Source organism: Nerophis lumbriciformis, linkage group LG08, assembly GCF_033978685.3.
Source record: "Nerophis lumbriciformis linkage group LG08, RoL_Nlum_v2.1, whole genome shotgun sequence".
NCBI classification, from domain to species: Eukaryota; Metazoa; Chordata; class Actinopteri; order Syngnathiformes; family Syngnathidae; genus Nerophis; species Nerophis lumbriciformis.
Window position 1 is genome coordinate 17,861,259 of NC_084555.2, and position 12,215 is coordinate 17,873,473.

General features: G+C 40.8%; 1 protein-coding gene across 4 annotated transcripts in view; it reads right to left on the reverse strand.

Moving 5' to 3' along the window:
* evla (Enah/Vasp-like a) overlaps positions 1-12,215 on the reverse strand; it is an 88,953-nt gene that overhangs the window by 15,401 nt on the left and 61,337 nt on the right. For 3 of the 4 annotated variants that reach the window (XM_061968354.2, XM_061968353.1, XM_061968356.1), the window contains exons 2-6: positions 10,020-10,188; positions 7,383-7,563; positions 5,089-5,146; positions 3,380-3,441; positions 1,879-2,727 (exon numbers count right to left, since the gene is read on the reverse strand). In XM_061968354.2, coding sequence (XP_061824338.1) covers positions 1,879-2,727; positions 3,380-3,441; positions 5,089-5,146; positions 7,383-7,563; positions 10,020-10,188 — 1,319 coding nt within the window. The remainder of the gene's footprint in view (positions 1-1,878; positions 2,728-3,379; positions 3,442-5,088; positions 5,147-7,382; positions 7,564-10,019; positions 10,189-12,215) is intronic. The other variant, XM_061968355.2, reaches the window with a different exon arrangement.

The following is a 12,215-nucleotide window of genomic DNA, read 5'->3' on the forward strand; positions in this document are numbered from 1 at the left end:
ATTGTGACAGATTTACGGCTGTATTTTTAAAACAAGCGTACTATTTAACTTTATTTTGTAGCCAAACCTTTTCGCCAAAGATATGTATAAATGAGTTCATTTTTTTCATAATTTTCTCCCAATGATTTTTGTTTTTCTTTACTTTTTCAAGTAATGCCAAAGCGGCATAGGAGTTTTGAATTGCCTTCAGTGCAGTAGGAGATATTAAACACTTTTCTTTCCCCTTAGACTTGAAGCTATTTTTTACCTATTCATATACACTTTGGACATTACCTCAACAATATATTGAGACATATTGGATTGAACCATATTTTAGTTATCAATGTACCGTATTTTTCGGAGTATAAGTCGCTCCGGAGTATAAGTCGCACAGGCCGAAAACGCATTATAAAGAAGGAAAAAAACATATATAAGTCGCACTGGAGTATAAGTCACATTTTTTGGGGAAATGTATTTGATAAAACCCAACACCAAGAATAGATATTTGAAAGGCAATTTAAAATGAATAAAGAATAGTGAACAACAGGTTGAATAAGTGTACGTTATATGATGCATAAATAACCAACTGAGAACATGCCTGGTATGTTAACGTAACATATTATGGTAAGAGTCATTCAAATAACTATAACATATAGAACATGCTATACGTTTACCAAACAATCTAGTCGCTAAATCTGATGAAATCTTATACGTCTAGTCTCTTACGTGAATGAGCTAAATAATATTATTTGATATTTTAGGGTAGTGTTAATAATTTCACACATAAGTCGCTCCTGAGTATAAGTCGAACCCCCGCCAAACTGAAAAAAACTGCGACTTATACGGTAGTACTTTTGTTTATTTTTATGTGATTACAGTAAATACAAATCTTTCCATAACTTCTAAAACACCAACAAAAATGCGGTAATAGTAGGAATTAATATTTTAGAGCATGAAAAGCCTGTTTAAAACTTTCTAAATTGTGTTACGAAACATTAAGAAAGCCCTCTAGACATGACTGTTTTACAATACTCACTAGTCTAGCGCTCCCCTTACTCACCATTGTGTGTTATACTCAATGGTTAACTGGACGTTTTTATGTGCTCGGCGCCTCAATCATTGGTATGTTTTCATCTACAAAACCATTCTTTGTATCACTCCATCCTATCTATCTTGTCTTTTAACAAAGAAACAAGGAAGTCACAATCTTGTTGTTGTTCAATGAATGTTCTGCAATTTGTCGTCCCCAAAGTAAGAACTGAACTGGGCAAGAAAGCATTTAGGTTTTCAGCACCGAAGGCTTGGAATAACCTACAATCGAATATTCAACTTCAAACCCTTGTTACATTGAATGAGTTTAATGCTTCTGTGAAAGGACTGTAGTCTACCTTGTCTGTATGCACATGTGTCATGTGAGCAAGTTTTAATGTTTTAAATGTGATGTTTTAAGTGTTGTTTACTGTTTTTTAATGTAACCTTGCTGCTGCCCTCTTGGCCAGGTCTCCCTTGGAAAAGAGATCTTTGATCTCAATGGGATTTTTACCTGGTTAAATAAAGGCTAAATAAAAATAAATAAACTAGTAAGCAGTCAGCCTTATAGCCTGTAGCATTTTACACTATATTAAAGACCGAAATGGGGCCACAAAAAGGGAAATTATGAGTATGTCTGTAAAATTTAAGCGAGATCAGTCCAAAAAAAAATTTTTTTAATAATTATTAAGTATTAATTTGTCTAATAATTACAAAAGGTTGAGTATAATTGCACTCTATGTATGTGTCCCACAGGGTGTGGCACCCTATTGGAGGGTCCTACTTTTGTTCATGCTATTTTTGTTTTTGAACACGCGTAACTTCCTTTCTGTTAAAAGAACGACCTCCTCCTCTCCTCTTCATACTTACTGCTGTTGGTCATGGGGACCTGCTGGGGGACAGGGGAGGGGGTCTTCTTGGGCGAGCCCCCATCATTGTAAGAGGGGGGTGAGGAAGGGGCTTGCTGGTGGTACACCTGCTGCTGATGTTGCTGAGGGTGGAAGGTGGACTGGTACTGGTGATTGGGGGCGGGCCCCGGGGGTGGCTGGCCCATCAGGGGCGGCAGGGGCACGGCATCGCAGTACTGCAGGGTGAGCGGAATCTGGTGGGAGTGGGGGGAGTAGGAGTCGTCTGACTGGCCGTTGGCGTGAGAGTGGGGCTGATGCTGGGGGTACTGTTGAGGGTCGAGTGGCGGGGGCTTCATCCTAGCGCTCATGGCCGGGAGGGGATGCGCCATGGGGAGCACAGGCTGTGGCTGCGCTAAGCCCTGCCTGGCGGGCATGGCCATCATTACCGGAGGGGAAGCGGAGGGTGGGCACTGGGCGTACATTTGCTGCAAATGCGAAGCGGACCAGGTGCCATGTTTGGGGGGCAGCATGATGTCCTGCTGCTGGTGAAGGTGGCGGGCTGTGGTGGGAGGAGACAGGGGGATCTGACGGACCTGCCGGCCTAGGGTGGACACCCCCCCCTGGACTGGGGAGAAGGCAGAGGCCAGCGAGGTGGAGAGCTGGGAGGAGAGCTGGGCCTTGTCCCTCGCCGCCCCCGCCTCCTTCTCTTGAGAGGGAGGGGAGGAGGAGGAGGGAGGGGAGGAGGAAGAGGCCACACGGACATAGGACGGGGGCAGTGTGCTACATCTGTACTGTCTGTACTCGGGCGGAGTGTCTGGGTGGTGGGGGTGGGCGGGGGGTACAGACACTTTATATTGGAGAGTGGAAACGACTGTGACGGGGAGTTGGGGGGGTTGGGGGGGGGGGTAGACAGAAGGAGGAGATGCGGACGGAGGAGGGCGACAAACAAAGGAAAACAGAAAAAGAGAAAAAACGTGAGAAGAATGAAAAGCAACCAAGCCGAGATGAAACGATAATAAAAACCAAAGCAACAAATCAGGAGCGTAATTCAAAGAACAGAAGCTAATCGCAAATAAAGAATCCAAAATATCAAGCAGCAGAATGCAACATGGTCAGAAAAAAGCACATGACATTTCCCCCCCCCAACAGCAGCTGGAAGAAAGAGATGGCAGCAGAGCATGTTGCAGGGGCTGGGGTCAGGGGTGGGGTTAGGGGGCGGGGCTTGAGGGGCGGGGTCACTGATATAACCGAGTGTGCAGCAAGGCTTGAACATGTGTGTGTGTGTGTGTGAGAGAGAGAAAGGCATAGTGGAGATGTGGATTAGTAGAAGGGAATAAGGAGCAGTGTGTTTACTGTGTCTGACACAACACTGATAGCAAAAAGACAAAAGCCCAGCAAATACACGCCTTTTCTTTCATTTGAACATCCACTACAGTCTTCAGTGAGCATGTTTGTGTACTTAAGAGCATTCGTCACACTATTGACTTTCCTAAAGCCGTGTGTGTTTGTTTTGAAAGCCTCACCTGATCCTGACGTCCGCCGCTCCCTCTCCTTGTGCGCCTGCATCTGATGCTGCTCCATCATCCTTGGGATAGCAAGGATGCTATTTCATTATTATAAAAGACTTGTGGACTGTCAATAACTATTCAAGCTGTCTGGATGCTTTTATTCTGGTGTTGGTGTCTATGTGCACACACCCCAGACACAACATTAGACACACAATTCTGTCATTACAAAGTGCATTACGTCATACTTGTACTTTTATTTACTATGTTGGCTTCATTATTTAACATTACAAAATAAAAATCACAGACAGGAGAGAAGCAAATAAATTCCTCTCCCACTATTAAGATGTTCATTCTTTAAGGTCACTTCTGCAACTATGCTATATCCATCCATCCATCCATTTTCTACCGCTTATTCCCTTCGGGGTCGCGGGGGGGCGCTGGAGCCTATCTCAGCTACAATCGGGCTATAATTGAGTGTTTATTGCTTACTAGATTGTGTGGATATGTTACTTTACTTTTGTATTAATATTTGTTCCTAATTCATTTTGACTTTTGAGTGGTTCAGAGGTACTGTACATTTCACTGCATGTCATCTTATAACAGTAAAAAAGGTACACTAAAGGTGTATTTAAACAAAGGTGATGCACAGAGCTTGTGCACAGAAGATTGCGTCTCTTAAGTGAGCAAAATAGCCAGCGCAATACATTTAGCGTGTCTGTCTTCATGAATATGCAGAATATATGATATCAGAGCTATGAAATTAAAAACAAGTTAAACATTTCAGAATAAAAATTATTCGGAGGTGAATCAATTTTATGAGCAAGTAGCAACCCTATTAATTATTTCACTTTAACTTATGTTTGTATTGCAGTGAATTTCTTAATTACAGAAAAATAATTTACCTTAACAAAATTAGATATAAATGATTGAATTGCTCTGCAATTGGCTGGTGAGCTGTCGAGTGTACCATGCCTCTCGCACAAAATCGGCTGGGATAGGCTCCAGCTGACCTGTGACCATTGAAGATAAGCTGTATAGAAGATGGTAATATGGATGAAGAATAATTGATTCTTATATTCAAATATCACTTTTTTTTTTAAATAATTACCACACATTTATAATTACAATAAATTACCTATCCTTAACAAAATTATATATCTTTAATAGATTACAAATCAAAATATTAATTTGAATAAAGAATTTCAACAAATTATTCAAACAAATTATCGTGATCCTCAACACAATTATATATGATTAATAGTTTAAATATTAATTTTCAATACAAAACAAATGAACCTTAACAAAATTATTATTATTATTATAGTTGATTATATATAAAATGTAGTCTTTAAACAATTATTTCAACAAATTCTCCGTCCATCCATTTTCTACCGCTTGTCCTTTTCGGGGTCGTGGGGGGTTGCTGGAGCCTATCTCAGCTGTTCAACGAAATTATATATCAATAATAGTATTTGATTATATACTGAAATGTTCAAACTAATTAAGTTCAATGATTGTAGCTGAGATAGGCTCCAGCGCCCCCCGCGCCCCCAAAGGGAATAAGTGGTAGAAAATGGATGGATGGATGGATTATTTGTATTTATTTCACAATACTACATAGCTACTGTAAAGGGTGTAATATATAATGAAATGTATTATTTGTATGTATTGTGCTTGTGTACCTAATGAAGTGGCGAGTGAGTGCATAGTGTTTGTTACTGTACCTCCTCTGGGCCTCACTCTCCTCCGAGGAAGGTCCATTTTGGCGCTGGACAACTGGACCTGAAAGATGGAGTGGGGGGGATAAAGTGTTCATCATATGAAGTCATGACATTTATCTTATGTGGAATTTGTTGTTTCCTAAGAATGTAACGTATGAAAAACGATTGCATGTGTGAGGAAAAAATCCTGGAGTATATTTAATATATGCGAGTTAAGTAAGTGTGACACAAATTAGATTGTGATGAAAATACTTCAGAGCAATGTTTGTAAACGCATCAAACAAGTTGGACCGTTTACACTAATTTTCACGACATTTAGCCAACACTAGGGAAAGAGAGGTCAAAAATACCACAATTACCTGTACTACTAGTTCTGACAACCATGCAATAAACTGTTTAACTCCTTTTAAAACATATTGAACAATACATCTCCTATTTAGACATGTTTTCAATGACAGTGAATACCAGCAAAAACATGATGCAGTGTTAATAAATGGCGACTATAGTATACGGACACAATGTGCTGCATGTGCATCCATGCATGTGTGTGTCTGTACTGCTGACTAAGTGTGAGGTGCCAGGCTGTTGCCATGGTGAGGGCCAAGGACAAGCAAAAGGACCCAGGAGGACCAAAAGGGCATGATCAGACTTGTTTTATTTTTTATATTTAATATACATTATGAACTCAGGGGGATGATGCGTGAATGGCATCGTCTAATTTGCATAATTGGTCATTGTGCATGTGCATATGATGTAATCTTTATGGAAGCTGCAGGAGAGACAAAAAATGAGAACAAAACATTAAAAGCCAAACAAATATGTTTTGGTCATTTATTTTTGTGGCGGGACCTGTGCTCGTTGAGAAAAATGATACAGATATAGCATAAATGATAACATGCTTTCATGTTGTAGTCGCCAAAAGTCTACAATGGGCGCAGAAAATGCTGATAGATAGTTATCGAAAGTCCCTTTCTTAGACAAAATCAGGTCTGAATATTCAAATCTGTCTACTCTATACAAGTACCCAAATATATACTAAATATAACGACACGGTCATTACGTTGGCAGCTCTGAGCCCTCTGCTACCACTCCTTATTCTCTGGCATACCGGGTGCTTATATGAGGTGTGTTAAAAGGCATAGTTACGATGTCATCTACTAAACATAGTTGTAAAGATAAGCTGCATTCACAGGCGTATAATAAAATCTATTTGTGGTGGTTCAGTGTATAAGTGTATAATAGTAACACATTCCAACTAAATTAATAATTGTTTGCTATTATTCCCAATGCAGATCAAGGAAATTCACTTAAAATAAGATGTCTACCTATTTTTTTAAATATTATAATTTATTGCTGAATTTTCTAGTTAATTAAAATGTCCAAAAAATAATCCTGCATTTTCCTTAGAACATAAATGTAGTCAAAAATATTGTTTAGAAATCATTGTTGATATACAGGTACATACATTTGTACTTTTTGTAATAAAATGAATGAATTAATATTTTAAATAATATTTAAGAAAATGAAAAAAATAATACATTTATTTATTAGTTTTCCACATTGTTAATTTAGGAGTTCTAGTCAAACGCCTATTTTTAATCACCACGTAACACTAAACATGTAAACAGATGCACACATCTCATAACCTTGGAGCCCCACTGCGCCCACAAAAGAAGGACCCCCGACATTATGTCTCCATATGTGATATTTTAACCACCAACAGGAGAGCCACAAGGATGTCCTGGCATGAATACACAGTTAAACTCCCTTTTAAATAACTTGTAACTAGAGCTGCTCAGGGGTTTGTTACGTGACAAACATAGAAGTTCCAACTAAATATATTAAGCGTGTAAAAAGTGTACCATCCTTTACTATTGAAAATATAAAGTGCTCTACAATGAAATCTACTAATAAAAATATTGATACATCTCTATAAAACTCTGCCTCCTCTGATTACAGCTGCAGTGCATTTTGTTCACCACTAGAGGGAAGTACAGCTCATAAGACTTTAATACCTGCCTGACAAAATCCATCCATCCAAGTTCAATAGTATTAATTTATAGTCAGTTAAGTGATATTCAACAGAGACAGTTAAAGCAAGATAGTTGGACTTTTTAGCTGTTTTCTAGACTAAAGAACACGATATTCAATGTATCGTTAAAAGGAGCTATTCACTACTACAAAAAGATTCAGAAAATATCTTAGTGCGTCAGACAACAAAGAGTTAAAAACAAAGTCCTGATCTCTTGAGTTCTCGTGAACAAGCAGATGACGGAGAAGTCAAAAGTTTGCATTACCGCCACTGTCAGGTGAGCTGAGGACGTTGAGCGCAAACAGCATGGCGTTGGAGAAGGTGGTGGCCTCCTCCTTGCTGGCAAAGTTGAGTCCATAGACCTGGCGAGCGTCACGCCATTGATGGAATGTTGGCGTGGCCTGATTGTACTTGAGGCCCTTCACTATGGAGTAGTTGATCACCACCTTTTATTAGGGAAGGGATGGAAGAGCATCACAAATATTAGCTTAATGCTTTATTGACAGCAAAAAAATGGAAACAATAGGATAACTATTTTTTATTATACCAACATAACATGCTAATGGTGATTATCTTGTTCCTATAACAATAAGACATACTACATTGTGAGCCAAGAGAACGCTATACAGTGGTAACTTGCTTTGTGTACGCCTACACACCACATGTTTTCGGTTTATAGCACATTTTTTTACGGAATGTTGCACCTAAAACTTTATTTGCTAAAGTTACAGGCTTTCTTATGGGAAAAGATTTTACGGTAAAATTCTGGTGACTGAGATGCCAGTTGTTTACTGTAAACTCTAGTCGTTTTTACAGTGCATTACTGTAAATGGAAATGAGGTACCTTGTTTTAACCCTTAGAGCAAAGGTGTCAAACTCAAATACAGAGTGGGCCAAAATTTAAAACTGAACAAAGCCGCGGGCCAAGGTTGAACAAATTAACCTTTTAATAGGGACCCAAGCAAGTTTTGCAATCATCAGTCACTATATCTCGTAGTCCACCCGGACCAGAGTCTTGGAGGCGTGCCTTAAAGGCATTACCTTTAACGTCCGCTTTTCATCCATTCTAACAACGTGTCGGCTCAGACACAAGACATGTGCGGCTCCTGTACGCTCACACACGTGAATGCAACGCACAGTTGATCAATAGCCATACAGGTTACACTGAGAGTGGCCGTATAAACAACTTTAACTCTGTTAGAAATATACGCCACACTGTGAATCCACACCAAACAAGAATGACAAACAAATATAGGGAGAACATCCGCACCGTAACACAACATAAACACAACAGAACAAATACCCAGAATCCTTTGCAGCACTAACTCTTCCGGGACGCTACAAAATACACCCCCGCTGTATATGATCAGCGGGCCAGCTCTAGTGTTAATTTGATATCGCCTCAAGGGCCAAGTGAAATTACACGGCGGGCCAAATTTGGCCCGCGGGCCAGTGTTTGACACCCATTCCTTAGAGGCACACGTGGGGTAAAAAATGACCCCACAGGTTGTTATTGTTTAAAATATTTAAAATGAAAAGTTATTATATATTCATATTCCAGGTATTCCTCAAAACATGTTTGTGACATGATGAAAATTGCTTTTTTTTTTGCTTTTTATAATTGATTTTAAGAAATTGCAGTTTTTGTATCACTACCACACTCTTTCACAAGTGGGGTCAAAAATGACTCCAAGCAATTCCTATGGAACCTTCTATGAACCTTTAATTCTTAGCAACTCTGACTGCCCCACTTCCATATCTGAAGTCATCTTGCACATCTGATGCAACTGGCCATCAACCTGGCGGGAGAGTCAGATGACTAGATGTTTTGCTGGCCATGTTGGCAAGAGAGTCAGGTGACTTGTGTTTGGTGGCCACGTTGGCAGGAGAGTCAGGTGACTTGTTGTGTTTGGTGGCTATGTTGGCAGGAAAGTCAGGTGACTTGTTGTGTTTGGTGGCCATGTTGGCAGGAGAGTCAGGTGATTTGTTGTGTTTGGTGGCCATGTTGGCAGGAGAGTCAGGTGACTTGTTGTGTTTGGTGGCCATGTTGACAGGAGAGTCAGGTGATTTGTTGTGTTTGGTGGCCATGTTGGCAGGAGAGTCAGGTGACTTGTTGTGTTTGGTGGCCATGTTGGCAGGGGAGTCAGGTGACTTGTTGTGTTTGGTGGCCATGTTGGCAGGAGAGTCATGTGACTTGTGTTTGGTGGTCATGTTGGCAGGGGAGTCAGGGGACTTGTTGTGTTTGGTGGCCATGTTGGCAGGAGAGTCAGGTGACTTGTTGTGTTTGGTGAACATGTTGACAGGTCCATGGCACAACCACAGGGCAGCACGATGAGCAGGGGTTAGTACGTGTGCCTTACAATACGAAGGTCCTGGGTTTGATCCTGGGCTCGGGATCTTTCTGTGTGGAGTTTGCATGTTCTCCCCATGACTGCGTGGTTTCCCTCCAGGTACTCCAGCTTCCTCCCACCTCCAAAGACATGCAGCTGGGGATAGGCTGATTGGTAACACTAAATTGGCCCTAATGTGTGAATGTGAACGTGAATGTTGTCTGTCTATCTGTGTTGGCCCTGCGATAAGGTAACGACTCGTCCAGGGTGTACCTTGCTTTCCGCCCGTGTGCAGCTGGGATAGGCTCCAGCACTCCCCGCGACCCCGTAAGGGACAAGCGGTAGAAAATGGATGGATGGATGGGCACAACCACGTAGAACATCTCTTTATGTTGGACCGCTTTATAATGAACTTTACTTGTACTACGAAATCTGAAGAAATGTGCAGGTTGACAAAGCAACTTTTAGAGGTTCCACTATATTTGTAGCACTGCTATCTCCGCAAAGTGACACATGTGTTAAAAAGTGACAACTCACAGAGAGCAAAAAAAAAACAATGCCCTGCTGTTCACCTGCTGGTCCTGCAGCTTGACGCCCACCACCCTGAAGGTGTTGTTGGCGGTGTTGTGGTAGATGTTGATGCGGCTGAAGCCCTGTTGGCCCGGCTTGATGGGCACCCACTTCTTACTGGCGTCGTCGTAGACCATCACAGAGGCCCGAGCCTGGCAGATGCTCTGCTCGCTGCGGAAACAAAAGGACATATTGGAGATCGCCAGTGGAGTTTAACCTTATGCAAATTAACAATGGGAACATTTAAAGTCACATCCATCAACACAATGGATCAAAACTATCATTTTCAGAGAGCTTTGGGTAATACTATAAAACTAGAAATGTTTGTTTGAGGAAGACAATATGTCCCACTGGGCATCTTGATTTTACAAAACCGAAAACCAGTGAAGTTGTCACGTTGTGTAAATTGTAAATAAAAACAGAATACAATGATTTGCAAATCCTTTTCAACCTATATTCAATTGAATAGACTGCAAAAACAAAACACTTAAAGTTCAAACTGGTAAACTTTGTTATTTTTTGCAAATATTAGCTCATTTGGAATTTGATGCCTGCAACATTTTTCAAACAAGCTGGCACAAGTGGCAAAAAAGACTGAGAAAGTTGAGGAATGCTCATCAAACACTTATTTGAAACATCCCAAAGGTGAACAGGCTAATTGTGAACAGGTGGGTGCCATGATTGGGTATAAAAGCAGCTTCCATGAAATGCTCAGTCATTCACAAACAAGGATGGGGCGAGGGTCCCCACTTTGTGAACAAATGCGTGAGCAAATTGTCGAACAGTTTAACCCTTTGATGCATAACATACGCACACCCCTTTTAATGCACAACATGGGTCAAAAATGACCCGCATCAATTTCCCATGTTATTTCATGCTGCCTGAGTGTTTCTTTGCTGTATCTTTTGAAATCAATGTATTTTATAATTTAATAATTCAAGTATTCTTTAAAAATCTTGTTTTTGATTACCACAAATCATTATTTGTATTTTTCCTACCATACCTTATGAACAAAAGTATTTTTTGTAATACTACATCAAGTTTACACACATGGGTCAAAAATGACCCATTATCCAAGTGCGATTTAAAAATGGATGAAGGCATATTACAATAATATTCTACTTCAAATACTTATTTTAGATGTGATTCGGGCCAAACAATCATACATTTATTATTTGAAACCTGTTTATTTGTCATTTTGGCAAACATCTGGCAGTAACGAAAATACATTTGTGAATTAGACCAACGTAAAAGAAAATTGTCAATTCAGTTCTTATGATTCTTTTATTCTTTATTAGTTAGTTATCAGATTCCTCACATGTAGCACACATTACCACTGTGCGTTTGTGCTCCTTGCACACAGGCTTCTTGCACTACGAACACCAGCTGCTGACTTTTCTGTCTTTGGCAGATGGGCAGATCGCACACCTCTTCCTCTTCGCCGCGCCCTTCTGTCTTATGTCCTCTTCTGGTTGGGTGGTGACCATGGTTTGTTTTTCTATCCCGCATCTTCCCATTGCCTCTATGATATGCTTTTGGAGTGTGGGTATGCCCTCCATGCGGCTCTTCATATGTGGCATGACCAGCTCTTTGGCCAGCTCCTTGATGAATAGTCGGCGTGCATTGGTGACACCACCCATGTAACCAGGGTGTTCTGCAGTGAAGTTGGTGTGGTTTTGAGGGTGGCAATATCCAGCATATTGTACCAGAGCACCATGGGCCACCTCCGTGTTCTCCGCTTGCATGTGTAGGTGCCAACCATTGGATCTGTTGTGTCCACTCCTCCTTTTGTTCTTTTGTAGTACAGTATCACTTCTGGTTTCTTCTTCTGACTGTCATCCACTGCTTTGTCATCATGCATTGTGCTCAGAAGGAATTAATTCCTCTTTCTTGACACTTCTCCACGTTTTCCCTTTAACTGCGGCTGCTCTTCGTCCCTCTAAGTTGGTGCATTTTAGAACCTCCTCAATGATGTTGTCACTGATGAACATATCCCATGCATCTTTCGGTGAAACAGCTCTTGATCCGGGTGTAGGTCCTGGGCAGCTTCTGAGCCTCAGAATGTTATGGCTTCTTGTTCTGCTGGAAGTGGGGGGATTCTCATTCCAGTAAGACCCCTTTTTACTCAGTCTATTGGACTGGGTCTGTGCTTCCTCTTCTGAGGATTCATCATCAGATGAGTCAACTATGTCTATGTC